The 16,801-nt window shown below is 42.8% G+C and overlaps 1 protein-coding gene across 1 annotated transcript; it reads left to right on the forward strand.

Annotated features, from left to right (window-relative positions):
- Positions 1 to 80: 80 nt before the first annotated feature.
- LOC127672129 (methyl-CpG-binding domain protein 3-like 2B) lies at positions 81 to 16,355 on the forward strand. Its single transcript, XM_052167339.1, has 2 exons — positions 81 to 87; positions 15,601 to 16,355. Exons 1-2 carry the CDS (start codon positions 81 to 83, stop codon positions 16,353 to 16,355), a joined length of 762 nt encoding a protein of 253 aa, XP_052023299.1.
- The last annotated feature ends 446 nt before the right edge of the window (positions 16,356 to 16,801 follow it).

Below are 16,801 nucleotides of genomic sequence, written 5' to 3' on the forward strand. Positions count from 1 at the left end.
AGCCATCTTAAGGAAGGGCAACTTCCTCTATTCCCTGACCAACCTAAGACACGGGGCTTTGAGGATGACAAGGTAACCCTATGACGGGTAAGGCTGGGGATAGGGAGGTCGATCCTAAGACAGAGACGGCTACACAGTCTGGCCCCCTTGCCCAGTATTTCTGCCCAGACCTTACCACTTCTAATATAAGGAAAGGGAGGAAATGTGGGAAGCCATAATGGACCCTCACTAACAGCCCAGAGGGCTGGCAGGGCAAAGGTCCTGTCTAAAACAAAGAAGAGCCTCTCCCCATGAACTGCCAGGTGAAGGGAAGTTCTGAGATAACCACAGGATGCTCCAGACTCTGCAAACATCAGATGTCTCCACCAGATGACCCTTATCTCTTCCTGCTGAAACTGCCAAGAATGCCCCTCCCTCTTTGTTCTTGCCTCGAGGTGAGCTCTTCCTCTGAAAGCTTAAAACCTGTGTACCCTGGAAAATTAAACGAGACCTCGACAATTGAACCCCCCTTTGACTGGTCTCCTTTCTCTCTCCCCCTTTTGACCCTCAGGTAGCACCCCTTCGGAACCCTGAATAACTGGACCTACTGGACGGGTCATGTAATGAGATCTGACACCCTCTTCTGGTGTGTCTGAAGACAGCCACAGTATACTTATATGTAATAAATTAATAAATCTTTTAAAAGGAGCTCATCCTAGATTGCCTGGACAAGACCCCTTAAGGCAAGGCCACAAGATATTTCTATCCAAGACAGACTATAGGCCTTACATAGAAACAATTGGCCATATAATCATATTCTTTACATCATCAAAATAGTATTGGCTTGAGAATAATTTTATTTTTTTTAGAAAATGTGCACATCAAATTGTAAAGACTTGCTCTAGGGGGTCCTCGATTTCTACCTGTACCACGTTATGGTGTTAATTCTAGAGGATTATTTGTTAATAAATTAGTACAAATAAATGGTAACTCATATTTCTGATTTTAGAAAGTTAAAATATGTGCATGTGACTAATGATACATTTTCAGGCTTTCTGGTTGCATGTGCTCTAACAGGAAAAGCAACTAAAAATGCTACGTTTATTTTCTATGCTTGCACAGATATTGCAAGCATATTGTCTACATTATTGTCTATCCTTGGTGTTCCAGCGTAGATTGAAACAGATAGTGGAAACCAGGCAGTGGTGGCGCATGCCTTTAATCCCAGCACTTGGTAAGGGAACCACGGGAAAGTACTACAAACCAGAAAGCAGGTTTCATCTACTAAACTTCCCACATCTGGAAGCTGTTTTTCTGTGCATCTGAAGGATCCCCAGGAAGCTGGAGTGTTCTAAGGCGAGGCTTTTGGGAGATAACTAAACCCTGAAGGCTCTGACTTCATGAATGGTTAAATCCATTGATGGGATTGATGGGGGCGGCGGCGGCGGAAGTGCAGCAGTGGCTGGTCCTGCTGAAGGGCCATCAGCAGTGGAACCAAGGCGACACAGGGTCCAGTTAGGCCCTGCGCCCACGACCACTAACCTTCGCTGACCAGCTGGGTGGCAAGCAGCTGCGGTTGTACGGCGCCTTTCGCTGCACGGAAGCCACTTCAGAACTCGGCCTCCCACCAGTCAGGAGAGGCTCATCTCCATCTTGGTATCGGACTCCAGAGATCGGACAGACTGAGGTACGCAAACATAATCCGAGGCCAGGACCGCGGGGGTCTGAGCCCGACGAGCGTTGGCCTGCACCCAGGCCCTGGTCTGTTCGGGGGGCCATCGGGTTGCCAACCCAGCCAGGAGGTTTTTTGCCCGGGCCTGAGCGCGCGCCGCCATTTTGCCTTCAGGACAACAGAGAGCTCTGGCGGGCAGACCAGTAACAGGCATAGCCTGAGGCTAACAAAGCGGGGGTCTAGGCCCCAAAAGGCACAGGACTGACCCCAAGAACTGGGCGGCTTGGTGGGCCATCTGTGAGTCAACCGGCCAAGGAGGTTGTTAGCACAGCAGACTCTCCCTGCACTTTCAGGGAGCACGGGCGCACACGCTATTAACGCTCACGCGGACCCAATTAACAGTCATAGCCCTAGGGGAACTTTGCTGGGACCTTGGCCTCCCAGGCTTTTGCCTGGACTCAGGGCCTGGGCGGCCATGCTAACCTTGTGTGCGCCAGCCCGGTTGGGGGATCGGCTGCCCAGCGGAGTGAGCAGAACACAGGGGAGGTCACAGCAGCATACACCGTTGGCGCTCCCTGGGGGTGCACACGAGCTCCATCTGGTCCACAGACACAATCTGGGGCAAGGCCTCAGGCGAAAGCCCTCAGCTCAACTCTCTCCGCTTCCGGATCCAGATCAGCCTGGGTGGCCGCACCATGTCTCCAGGTCCTGCAAGAGGCTAGCAGGGCTTCTGGGCGGCCAGCTGGGAGAAGTCAGTGTGCTCCAGTGAATCCAGCGGGCCCCGGCGGGAGCCTTCGGGTGCCTGCTTCGGGATCTGATCAGCCTGGGCAGCAGCACCCTGTCTACAGGCAGTGCAGGGGGTAAGCTGTGCACCAGAGGCCAAACGGGAAGGGGCAGCTTGCACTGGTGAGTCCAGCACTGACAAGACAAACTTAACACCAGTGAGAACTAGATGGCAAAAGGCAAACGCAGGAACGTCACTAACAGAAATCAAGGCAATATGGAAACATCTGAACCCAATTCTCCTTTACCAGCACGTCCTAGATACACCATCACACCAGTAAAACAAGATTTGGATTTAAAATCACTGGTCATGATGCTGGTACAGGAACACATGAAGGACATACTTAAAGAAATTCAGGAGAAAATGGATGAAAAGTTAGAAGCCCTTGCAAGGGAAACACAAAAATCATTGAAAGAAATCCAGGAGAATACAAAAGCCAACAAGGAGGAAACACAAAAAACAGTTAAAGAAATACAGGAGAACTTTGGTCAACAGGCTGTGGTCATGAAAATGGAAGCACAAAAATCTCTTAAAGAATTACAGGAAAGCACAAACATGCAAGTGAAGGAGCTAAGCAAAACCATCCAGGATCTAAAATCAGAAGTAGAAACAACTAAGAAAACTCAAATGGAGACAACTTTGGAGATAGAAAGCCTTGGGAAGAAATCAGGGGACAGAGATGCAAATATCAACAACAGAATACAAGAGATAGAAGAAAGAATCTCAGATGCTGAAGATTCCATAGAAACCATGGACTCAACAGTTAAAGAAAATGCAAAATGCAAAAAGCTTGTAACCCAAAATATCCAGGAAATCCAGGACACAATGAGAAGACCAAACCTAAGGATTATAGGTACAGATGAGAGTGAAGATTTACAACTTAAAGGGCCAGCAAATATCTTCAATAAAATTATGGAAGAAAACTTCCCTAACCTAAAGAGAGAGATGCCCATGAATATACAAGAAGCCTACAGAACTCCAAACAGACTGGACCAGAACAGAAATACTTCCCGTCACATAATAATCAAAACACCAAATGTTCTAAACAAACAAAGAATATTAAAGGCAGTAAGAGAAAAAGGCCAAGTAACATATAAAGGAAGACCTATCAGAATCACAGCAGACTTTTCACCTGAGACTATGAAGGCTAGAAGGTCCTGGGCAGATCTCATGCAGACTCTAAGAGAACACAAATGCCAACCAAAACTACTATATCCAGCAAAACTCTCAATCACCATAGATGGAGAAACTAAGATATTTCATGACAAAACCAAGTTTACCCAATATCTATCCACAAACCCAGCCCTAAAAAGGATAATAGGAGGACAACACCAATACAAGGAGGGAAACTTCACCCTGGAAAAAGCAAGATAGTAACCTTTCATCAAACCCAAAAGAAGTTAAGCAATCAAATTTAAAAAATAACGTCAAAAATGATAGGAAGTAACAATCACTATTCCTTAATATCTCTTAACATCAATGGACTTAATGACCCAATAAAAAGACACAGACTAACTGACTGGATACGTAAACAGGACCCTACATTTTGCTGCTTACAGGAAACACACCTCAGGGTCAAAGACAAACACTACCTTAGAGTAAAAGGCTGGAAGACAATTTTACAAGCAAATGGTCTCAGGAAACAAGCTGGAGTAGCCATTTGAATATCAGATAAAATTGACTTTCAACCCAAAGTCATCAAAAGAGACTCTGAGGGACACTTCTTGCTGGTCAAAGGAAAAATACAACAAGAAGAACTCTCAATCCTGAACATCTATGCTCCAAATGCAAGGGCACCCTCTTTCGTAAAAGAAACTTTATTAAAACTCAAAGCACACATTGCACCTAACACAATAATTGTGGGTGACTTCAACACTGCACTTTCTTCAATGGACCGATCAGGAAAACAGAAACTAAACAGGGACACAATGAAACTAATTGAAGCTTTGGACCAATTAGATTTAACAGATATATAGAGAACATTCTATCCTAAAACAAAAGAATATACCTTTTTCTCAGCACCTCATGGTACCTTCTCCAAAATCGACCATATAATTGGTCACAAGACAGACCTCAACAAATATAAGAAGATCGAACTAATCCCATGCCTCCTATCTGATAACTATGGAGTAAAAGTGGTCTTCAATAGCAACAGACACAACAGAAAACCCACATACACATGGAAACTGAACAATATAACTTGGTCAAAGAAGAAATAAAGAAAGAAATTAAAGACTTTTTAGAACACAATGAAAATGAAAACACAACATACCCAAATCTAGGGGACACAATGAAAGCAGTGCTAAGAGGAAAACTCATAGCCCTGAGTGCCTCCAAAAAGAAAATGGAGAGAGCATACATTACCAGCTTAATGACACACCTGAAAGCCCTAGAACAAAAAGAAGCTATTTCACCCAGGAGGAGTAGAAGGCAGGAAATCATCAAACTCAGGGCCGAAATCAATCAAGTTGAAAGAAAGAGAACCATACAAAAAATGAACAAAACCAGGAGCTGTTTCTTTGAGAAAATCAACAAGGTAGATAAACCCTTAGCCAGACTGACCAAAGGGCACAGAGAAAGTATCCAAATTAACAAACTTAGAAATGAAAAGGGAGATATAACAATGGAAACTGAGGAAATCCAAAAAATCATCAGATCCTACTACAAGAGCCAGTACTCAACACAACTGGAGAATCTGGAGGAAATGGACAATTTCCTTGACAGATACCAAATACCAAAATTAAATCAGGACCAACTAGACCATCTAAACAGTCCCATAATGCCTAAAGAAATAGAAGGAGTCATAGAAAGACTTCCAACCAAAAAAAGCACAGGACCAGATGGTTTCAGTGCAGAATTCTACCAGACCTTCAAAGAAGAGTTAACACCAATACTCTTCAAACTATTCCACAAAATAGAAACAGAAGGAACACTACCCAATTCCTTCTACGAAGCCACAATTACGCTGATACCAAAGCCACACAAAGATCCAACAAAGAAAGAGAACTTCAGACCAATTTCCCTTACGAACATCGAGGCAAAAATACTCAATAAAATTCTTGCAACCGAATCCAAGAACACATCAAAACGATCATCCACCATGATCAAGTAGGCTTTATCCCGGGAATGCAGGGTTGGTTCAATATACAGAAATCCATCAATACAATCCACTACATAAACAAACTCAAAGAACAAAACCACATGGTCATTTCATTGGATGCTGAAAAAGCATTTGACAAAATTCAGCATCCTTTTATGCTTAAAGTCTTGGAGAGAACAGGAATTCAAGGCCCATACCTAAACATAGTAAAAGCAATATACAGCAAACCGGTAGCCAGCATCAAACTAAATGGAGAGAAACTTGAAGCAATCCCACTGAAATCAGGGACCAGACAAGGCTGCCCACTTTCTCCTTATCTTTTCAATATTGTACTTGAGGTACTAGCTCGGGCAATTCGACAACATAAGGAGGTCAAAGGGATACAAATCGGAAAGGAAGAAGTCAAACTATCATTATTTGCAGACGACATGATAGTCTACCTAAGTGACCCAAAAAACTCCACTAGAGAGCTCCTACAACTGATAAACAACTTCAGCAAAGTGGCAGGTTATAAAATCAACTCAAGCAAATCAGTGGCCTTCCTATACTCAAAGGATAAGCAGGCTGAGAAAGAAATTAGGGAAATGACCCCCTTCACAATAGCCACAAACAGTATAAAGTATCTTGGGGTGACTCTTACCAAACATGTGAAAGATCTGTATGACAAGAACTTCAAGACTCTGAAGAAGGAAATGGAAGAAGACCTCAAAAAATGGGAAAACCTCCCATGCTCATGGATCGGTAGAATCAATATAGTTAAAATGGCCATTTTGCCAAAAGCAATATACAGATTCAATGCAATACCCATCAAAATCCCAACTCAATTCTTCACAGAGTTAGAAAGAGCAATTATCAAATTCATCTGGAACAACAAAAATCCCAGGATAGTTAAAACTATTCTCAGCAACAAAAGAAAATCTGGGGGAATCAGTATCCCTGACCTCAAGCAATACTACAGAGCAATAGTGTTAAAAACTGCATGGTATTGGTACAGTGACAGGCAGGAGGATCAATGGAACAGGATTGAAGATCCAGAAATGAACCCACACACCTATGGCCACTTGATCCTCGACAAAGAGGCTGAAAACATCCAATGGAAAAAAGATAGCCTTTTCAACAAATGGTGCTGGTTCAACTGGAGGTCAGCATGCAGAAGAATGCAAATTGATCCATCTTTGTCTCCTTGTACTAAGCTCAAATCCAAATGGATCAAGGACCTCCACATAAAGCCAGACACTCTGAAGCTAATAGAAAAGAAACTGGGGAAGACCCTTGAGGACATCGGTACAGGGAGAAAGTTTCTGAACAGAACACTAATAGCGTATGCTCTAAGAGCAAGAATTGACAAATGGGACCTCATAAAATTACAAAGTTTCTGTAAGGCAAAGGATACCATCAAGAGTACAAATCGGCAACCAACAAAATGGGAAAAGATCTTCACCAGTCCTACATCAGATAGAGGGCTAATATCCAATATATATAAAGAACTCAAGAAGTTAGACTCCAGAAAACCGAACAACCCTATTAAAAAATGGGGTACAGAGTTAAACAAAGAATTCTCACCCGAAGAACTTCGGGTGGCGGAGAAGCATATTTAAAAATGCTCAACTCCATTAGTCATTAGGGAAATGCAAATCAAAACAACACTGAGATTTCATCTTACACCAGTCAGAATGGCCAAGATTAAAAATTCAGGAGACAGCAGGTGTTGGAGAGGTTGTGGAGAAAGAAGAACACTCCTCCACTGCTGGTGGGGTTGCAAATTGGTACAACCATTCTGGAAAGCAGTCTGGCGGTTCCTCTGAAAACTGGGCACCTCACTTCCAGAAGATCCTGCTATACCACTCCTGGGCATATACCCAGAGAACTCCCCTCATGTAATAAGGATACATGCTCTACTATGTTCATAGCAGCCCTATTTATAATTGCCAGATGCTGGAAAGAACCCAGGTATCCCTCAACAGAAGAGTGGATGCAAAAAATGTGGTATATCTACACAATGGAGTACTATTCAGCCATTAGAAACAATGAATTCATGACATTCTTAGGCAAATGGATGGAGCTAGAGAACATCATACTAAGTGAGGTAACCCAGACTCAAAAGGTGAATCATGGTATGCACTCACTAATAAGTGGTTATTAACCTAGAAAACTGGAATACCCAAAACATAATCCACACATCAAATGAGGTACAAGAAGAAAGGAGGAGTGGCCCCTGGTTCGGGAAAGACTCAGTGAAACTGTAATCGGCAAAACCAGAACGGGGAAGTGGGAAGGGGTGGGTGGGAGGACAGGGGAAGAGAAGGGGGCTTACGGGACTTTCGGGGAGTGGGGGGGGCTAGAAAAGGGGAAATCATTTGAAATGTAAATAAATTATATCGAATAAAAAAAATCCATTGATGGATTCCAGACTTAAAAAGCCATTAGAAGAGGCAGAAACTTTGGGAGGTAGGGTCCAGTCAGAAGTGGCAGCATGTCCGGGAAGAATATGTTCTGCTCCTAATCCTGTATCCCCACTCCTTCCTCCCACCCATCCCCCCTTCCCTCCTCTCCTCTTCCTTCTCCTCCCCCCACCCTCATGGCACTATGAAGCATCTTTGCTGCACCATGACCATAATGTTCTGCCCCACTGCAGATCAACAGAGCTGACTGACCAGGCAATGGGATTAAAGCCACACTCCAAATCAAATCTTCTCTCCCCTACACTGTTTTTCTCAGTATTTTGTCACAGAAACTGGAAACTAGTACACTGACCCAGTCTATGATTATTTGTTACAGTACCCCAGTAAAATTAAAGAAATGGGAAAATATTTGAACAAAAGTCTCACTGCGCACATGCAAGTCAAAGCCAAGGCTTGGTACTGCTACCCTTCTATTGCTACATCTATATAGGAAAGAGAAAGTAATAAAATCAAAGTGTCTGAGACGCTAAAAACCCCTCTACTGATGATGGACACACAAAATGCCACTGGGATTTGAGCATGCAATTTAATAGTTTCTTATCATTTTAATGAAGTACCTTCGAGTGATATAATACCAACTTATAGGTGTTTACCCAAATAAAACAAAAGCCTGTATTCACACAAAAGCAATCACAAAAAAAAAAAATGTGTGCAACAGCTTCTATCATCTCGCACAAAACTGGAAAGAACCCCCAATAGCCCTCAACTAGAAAGAGCTAAGCAAATGAGGTCATTTTAATGTACTCTTGTACTTTAAAATGGGTCGATCAATTGAGTAATAACAAGGTTTGATTCCTGAAGGAGCTCTCAGCTGTTCTTACATCTGGAACACAACCTCCACATCTGGAAGGATGTCCTAAGAATGCTGACAACCATAGAAAGGACCAAAAGGCTGAGCAGTGGTGGCACACACCTTTAATCCGAGAACTGGGGAGGCAGAGGCAGGCGGATTTCTGAGTTCAAGGCCATTCTGGTTTACAGAGTGAGTTCCAGGACAGCTATACAGGAAAACCCTGTCTCAAACATACCAAAAAAAAGAAAGAAAGAAAGAAAGAAAGAAAGAAAGAAAGAAAGAAAGAAAGAAAGAAAGAAAGAAAGAAAGAAAGAAAGAAAGAAAGAAAGAAAGAAAGAAAGAAAGGAAAGAAAGAAAAGAAAAGAAAAGAAAAGAAAAGAAAAGAAAAGAAAAGAAAAGAAAAGAAAAGAAAAGAAAAGAAAAGAAAAGAAAAGAAAAGTTCAGGAATGTGCTATGTAGTCCAGTATCATGAGGAATGAAGGAAAGAAAGAAAGAAAGAAAGAAAGAAAGAAAGAAAGAAAGAAAGAAAGAAAGAAAGAAAGAAAGAAAGAAAGAAAGAAAGAAAGAAAGAAAGATCCAAAAAGAGATTTGGTTTGTTGAAAAGAAGTTGACCACAGGTGGCCAGAAGGAATCTCTGAGATTCTGTCTAATGCAGTGTCAGAAAAGATGATGTGCATGTGGTGTTGGTTTAAGGAAGTCAATTTTAGTCCCTTGTTGTAATTGCAGTGTCCCGTGAGCATTGATATGAAGTGAATGGCCTGACAAGATGGTGAAGTTCATAGCTATGAGGTATCAGGAACAGAAGCAACAAGCCAGGAATACTGCTATGAAGCCCATGCCCGTGCTGGGAGACAAGGATCAGATTTATCTTCACTGAGTATTCCCCCGTTAATGCCAACTCGGAAATGGGTTTCACCACTACTCTTCCGAACTTGCTCCAGAAAGAATTTCTCATAGTCTTTTTGGGGGGTAGATAGGGGGTGGGGTTCAAGACAGTGTTTCTCTGTATAGCCCTGGCTGTCCTGAAACTCATTCTGTAGATCAAGCTGGTCTTGAACTCAGAGATCCATCTGCCTCTGCCTCCCAAGTGCTGGGATTACAGGCGGTCAACACCATGACACAGCTTGTTTTGTTTTGATTTGTATTGTTTGAGAAAGTGTCTCGGCTGGGTGGTGGTGGCACACACCTGTAATCCCAGCACTCTGGGAGGCAGAGGCAAGCAGATCTCTGAGTTCGAGGCCAGCCTGGTCTACAGAGGGAGTTCCAGGACAGCCAAGGCTATACAGAGAAGCCCTGTCTCAAAAAAAAAAAAAAAAAAAAAAAAAAAAAACAGAGAGGGGGGAGTGGGAGAGGGAGAGAGGGAGAGAGAAAGTGTCTCAATACATAGCTAGGGATGTTCAGGAATGTTGCTATGTAAACCAGTCTGACCTCTCATAATCTTTTTTTTTAATATTTTTATTTTCTATATTCTTTGTTTACATTCCAAATGATTTCCCCTTTCCCGGATCCCCCCCTCCCCATATGTCCCATAAACCTTCTTCTCTCCATTCATTCTCCAATGATTTAGATTTCTTTTTTTTTTTGAATCATATTTGTGTTTCTTTTTTTTTTCCGATATATCTTTTATTTACATTTCAAATGATTTCCCCTTTTCTAGCCCCCTACTCCGCGAAAGTCCCGCAAACCCCTTTCTCTCCCCCGTCCTCCCATCCACCCCTTCCCACTTCCCCGTTCTTGTTTTGCCAAATACTGCTTCACTGAGTCTTTCCAGAACAGGGGGCCACTCTTCTTTTCTTCTTATACGTCATTTGATGTGTGGATTATGTTTTGGGTATTCCAGTTTTCTAGGTTAATAACCACTTATTAGTGAGTGCATACCATGATTCACCTTTTGAGACTGGGTTACCTCACTTAGTACGATGTTCTCTAGCTCCATCCATTTTCCTAAGAATTTCATGAATTCATTGTTTCTTTTTTTTTATTCGATATAATTTATTTACATTTCAAATGATTTCCCTTTTCTAGCCCCCCCCCCCACTCCCCGAAAGTCCCGTAAGCCCCCTTCTCTTCCCCTGTCCTCCCACCCACCCCTTCCCACTTCCCCGTTCTGGTTTTGCCGAATACTGTTTCACTGAGTCTTTCCAGAACCAGGGGCCACTCCTCCTTTCTTCTTGTACCTCATTGGATGTGTGGATTATGTTTTGGGTATTCCAGTTTTCTAGGTTAATATCCACTTATTAGTGAGTGCATACCATGATTCACCTTTTGAGTCTGGGTTACCTCACTTAGTATGATGTTCTCTAGCTCCATCCATTTGCCTAAGAATATCATGAATTCATTGTTTCTAATGGCTGAATAGTACTCCATTGTGTAGATATACCACATTTTTTGCATCCACTCTTCTGTTGAGGGATACCTGGCTTCTTTCCAGCATCTGGCAATTATAAATAGGGCTGCTATGAACATAGTGGAGCATGTATCCTTATTACATGGTGGGGAATCCTCTGGGTATATGCCCAGGAGTGGTATAGCAGGATCTTCTGATAATCTTAATGGTAGAGAAATTTAAATCTTGTTCTTCCAAACCTTTTGGAGATGGGACAGCAGAGGGTTAAGATATAGCTGCTAGAGTTTCCCGGTATCATGGCAGATGCGCAAGGGATCTGATTTTAGTAAGGCTTACAAGATTAGGTTTTAGTTGTTGCACCCAGAAATTGAGTTACCATTGTTTCTGAATTAAGTTTGTGTTGTTTTCCTTCATGGCTGCTCATCTCGGAATAAGAGAGAAAGGTCAGAAGGGATAAGTTACCATGAAGAAAGATAGCCATCTTCCTGACTCCCCAAACCAGAGTCTGCATATTATACATCAAGTAAACCAGTAGGATGAGGCCAGAGAGAGTGTAAGTAACAAACCAACAGATCACCTGTACAAGCCAGCGCTATTGGGCAACATCTAAACCATGACAGCTTTCCCATACCAAAATACATCTTAACTGCACTGACAGCCAAAAGACAAAACCCAGCACAAGTACAGACTCCAAACTCTGCTGCAGCAGTGATGAGCCCTGAAGTGCCTGCCAGCTTTCTTCCTTTCCACTGGAGAGCAAATCACAAAAGAGTTGGAAGCTTTGTTGTCTACTGTCAAAAGACAGAGTGAATGTGAAAGCTCTTAGGCTTTGCTGGGTTAGTCATATTGAGTGAACTTTAAACATCATACTAAATTTGTTTTATGTGAATTCATATCCAGACCAGGAATCTATATACTGTAATTATGGTGTTAAACAAGACATATGCCTGCTCAGCTGCCATTTAGGGAGGTTTTATGAGACAAATCCATCCCTCTTTCTCATTCCCTCAGTTATTTTGATAGACACCATGACTATTTTGTGTTATTTTGCTATCCAATGTGTCAGAGAAATATTTGTCTAAGAACTATTTAAGATAGCTTTTCTTGGTTGTAATCATTTTATTAGTTCACAAATAAAAATACTGACTTATAAAAAAAATCTTGTTCTTCCAAACATGTACGATTCCATGAATTCACTTATCATTCATTTCCAAGCAAAGAGAGCCTTACATTCTCTCGACAATGCCTGCGGTAGGTTCTAATCACTATATTCCCAACGTCTCCCCTTGGGTTTCCTGAAATCCTCCTGATGTTTTTCACGTGTGTACCTACTACTTTGAAGTCAAGGGATTGAGTCTCTGTGTGTGTGTGGCCTTTCCTTCAGTCTCTGCTCTATACTTTGTCTCCACGTTTGTTCCCGTGAGTATTTTGTTCCCCTTTCTGGGAGGGTCCAAAGTGCCCACACTTTGGTCTTCCTTCTTCTTGAGCTTCGTATGGTATCTTCCAATTGTATCTTAGGTATTCGGGAGTTTGGGACTAATATCCACTTATCAGGGAGTGCATATCATGTGTGATTGGGTTGTGATGATGCACAACAGTAGGATTTGCTGAAGTCCTCAGAGGCAGGAGGATCATGAGTTTGAGGCCAGCCTGGGACTATCGATGCTGGTTAGCTGGAGCTAAGAAATTAGCAGTGATTAAGAAGAGACCAGCATCATTGAGGAGAAATCTTCTGGGAAGTGTTTTCTGAGAGCACAGAGGCTGTGTCCAGAGATAGCCAAGGTTGTACCTTGTGCTGTGGCTGAACTTGGTAATGTGTAAGAGTCACCTAGGTGGTACTGGCTTTGAAGGCATGAAGGAGTCATGAAGAGCACCTGAGGTTCGGCACTGTGAGAGGCCATGGAAGGCTATTGGTGAAGATACAGCTTCACTTGCAGTTGAAAGCCCAGGACTGAAGGGGTCATGCAGAGAAGTTGAGGCTTGACACCATGAAGAGAGCCTGTGAGAAGCTATTGGTGAAGCCTAGTTACAGCAGAAGATAGCAGTGTTTTGGAGATGCCAGTGCCATAAGATGACCACCAAGAGCAGCAGCAGAAGTGAAGTACAGGCAGCTGGAGCCTAGAAGACAAGGTGTGTGCTACAAAGGGCAGAGCTGGAGAAGTGACCCAAGCCCTTGGAGGAGCCCTGAAGATCGTGAGTGGATCCCAGACATTGGACAGTTGGAGTGACTTTGCTTTTGATTTTGACTGTGCCCTGATATTTTTCCCTCTTGAAGTAAGAAGTATTTTAGTGGAACCCACAATTAAGAGACTTTGAATTTCTAAAAGGTTTTGAATTAAAAAAAAAGTATTGGATATTTTAAAGGGATTGAACTTTTAATATGTAAAGACTGTGGGACTTTTAACGTTATTTATATCTTGAGGATTGTATTATTCAGGGTTTCTATTCCTGTACAAACATCATGACCAAGAAACAAGTTGTGAAGGAAAGGGGTTTTTTGAGCTTACACTTCCACACTGCTGTTCATCACTAAAGGAAGTCAGGACTGGAACTCAAGCAGGTCAGGAAGCAGGAGCTGATGCAGTGGCCACAGAGGGATGTTTCTTACTGGCTTGCTTCCTCTGGCTTACTCAGCCTGCTCTCTTATAGACCCCAAGAACACCAGCCCAGGGATGGCAGCACCCACAAGGGGGCCTCCCGCCTTGATCACTAATCGAGAAAATGTCCCACAGCTGGATCTCATGAAGGCACTTGCCCAACTGAAGCTCCTTTTTCTGTAGTAACTCCAGCCTGTGTCAAGTTGACACACAAAGTCAGCCAGTACACTGATGAATAAGAAAGTAAGGGTTGAGGCTTAATAGTGATGTGTTTGTCTGTCAAGTAGACAAGGGGCCAATTGTACTGGCTGGTTTTGTGTGTCAACTTGACACAGGCTGGAATTATTACAGAAAAAGGAGCCACAACAAACATTGCATTGAACTGGAAGCCTAGACTTTCCCCTGATTATTTTGGGCTTCTAAAACCTTAAACCAACAGGCTAGAGAGGAATAACAATGTTAGGATCCAGATTACCATGAGAAATTTGACTGTCTCTCCACAATGGAGGTGAGCAGGATTATGTCTGGAGTACAGGAGATCCCTTAGGGCATCTCTTGGTACTACCAACTCCTGTGATTAAAGTCCATGGGAAACTACAACACCCTGATCCAAGCAGGATGGCAAAGGGCACAGACCCTTCAAGAATGAAGGTATGGGTCAATTCTCCAGGAAAAGAGCCAGGACCTACTAAGTTGTTTGCCTAAAGTGAAGGAAATACAGAAAGGGTAGTAAAGGAAGGTAGTTATAAATTCCAGCTAAGGACATGTAACTAGTTGCAGAAATGAGGATTATAAAGTAATATGAATGCTTCTGTGTTACTTTGTTAAGAATACATTTGTCGGGGCTGGAGAGATGGCTCAGCGGTTAAGAGCACAGACTGCTCTGCCAAAGGTTCTGAGTTCAATTCCCAGCAACCACATGGTGGCTCACAACCATCTATAATGGGGTCCGATGCACTCTTCTATGTGTGTCTCAAGATAGCTGCAGTGTACTTACCTATAAATAAAAATAAATAAATAAATCTTTAAAAAAAATAAAGAATACATTTGTCTTTCTTCCAATTCCTTTAACTTCAATTGGTATTTAAGTCGAGACACTAAAAGAATGTTTCCAAGGGACATTGCCCCATTGTAAATTTACAAATGTGTTTGCAATTGTACCAGGAATAGTTATAACATGTTAGGAGTATTCATGACCTTGTTATTGTTTCATATGGACATGAGATATTATTTGTGTCAAGATGACAAGGGGTAGATTGTAATGGCTATTCCTGGTTGTCAACTTGATGATATCTGGAATGAACTACAATCCAGAACTGGAAGGCTCACATATGGTCCTAATCTGGTACCTAATCTGAAGGGCTGGGAGATAACAAGTTTCTGACCTGGATCTTGGCATGGAGATCTTGACGCATAGTGGCTATGAATCTCAGAAGATTAAGACAGAGAGATCTCTAAGTTCAGGGTCATCTGGGACAAAGCAAGTCCCAGATCCAGGCCTGGTAACACACACCTTTAATCTGTGGCACGCACCTTTAATCTGGGCCACACCTTCTGCTGGAGACCTATATAAGGACATTGGAAGAAAGAAAATTCACTCTCACTTCTTCCTCTGCTTGCCTTGCGGGACTGAGCAACTGCTAGATCCTTGGACTTCCATTCATAGCTGCTACTGACCATTGTTGGGAGTTGGACTACAGACTTGCTACCTGCCCTGGATATATCTGACTGTAGCCTGTTCTTCCTGTGATCCTGGTTGTGTCAGAATTCCTCAGAGTCCGCCTGTCTCCGTGATCCTGTGATTCTACAATCCTGTGACCCTGAGATCTGGGGAGGATTAGGTGAGAAAGACATTGCCGGTTCCAGCAACTCAAGACTTGTCTGCATCTCTGCGGTCCTTTAGGACAAACTCTACAGTCTTGGAGAGGCCTTCAGGAAACTCAGTTTCAAGCCAGCCCGTGATAGGAAGACACACAAGAAGTATGATACCCAACAAATTACAAAAGAGAAGACAGATCCAGGTTGCCCCAAAGAAGACAAAGTCCAAACACAAAGATAGTCTTACGTCCATACTTTCTCGGAGGATGACTAGTTGCATCTTTCAACAACCTGTGACCATAATAACTTCACACCCTGAGAATAAAACCAGGTACAGGAGAGAGGAAGCTCAGCTGAAGAAACCCACACAGCTCTGTGCATTGAAGAGATTGCAGAACTATCAAGTTGGAGACAGTAAAGGAGGCCTATCATGTCCAATGAAGTTTACCATCCCCATAGAAAGAATTGCACTGGGAATGCAGAATGAAGCCAACAACCACAGTGGTATTGAGGATCTGCTCACTCCTGGAGAAGCCACCTCTGTCCAACCCCCATGCTTGGAAAAGACTGAGCAAGTGGCTCTTCAGTTGTCACCTTCTTTCTCCAGTCAAGGGGTAACAATGCCACTGCCCCTTCATCTGTCACCATCTTACTGCATTCAAGTAACTAAGGCAGACATCCTGAGACAGACCTGGAAGGTAAAGAAAGCCAGGCAGAGACTGGCAGAAGCCTTGAAGGCAGACAGGCTTGCCAGGCAGGCAGAGAACATGAGGGAGCAAAGAAGAGTGGAAAACACGCGTTGAGGTCTCAGTAAGTTTTTGAAGGAACTTTTGGTTTTGGTTTTGGTTTTGAGTTCCGTTGTAGTTTCGGTTTCGGTGTCGGTTTTGGATTTGGTTTTGGTTTCAGTTTTGGTTTTGGTTTTGAGTTCCGTTTTGGTTTCAGATTCGGTTTTGGTTTTGGTTTTTCAACAAAAGGGTTTCCAGGTGTAACCCTGGTTGTCCTGGAACCCTGTCCCAGCCTCCAGAGTAATGACTTAAAAGGCATCACCCAGTATTACTTGTACATCTTTAAATGACAAAGTTAATATACCCAACTCACTCATTTTTAAGCTTTTGGAAAAGCAAAAAATATAAGCAGTAGTGGTTTTTTTTTTGTTTTTTGTTTTGGTTTTTTTTTCTTGGGGGGCGGGGTTCGAGACAGGGTTTCTCTGTGTAGCCCTAGCTGTCCTGGAACTCACTCTGTAGACCAG

This window comes from Apodemus sylvaticus, chromosome 21 (assembly GCF_947179515.1).
Source record: "Apodemus sylvaticus chromosome 21, mApoSyl1.1, whole genome shotgun sequence".
In the NCBI taxonomy this organism is placed as follows: domain Eukaryota; kingdom Metazoa; phylum Chordata; class Mammalia; order Rodentia; family Muridae; genus Apodemus; species Apodemus sylvaticus.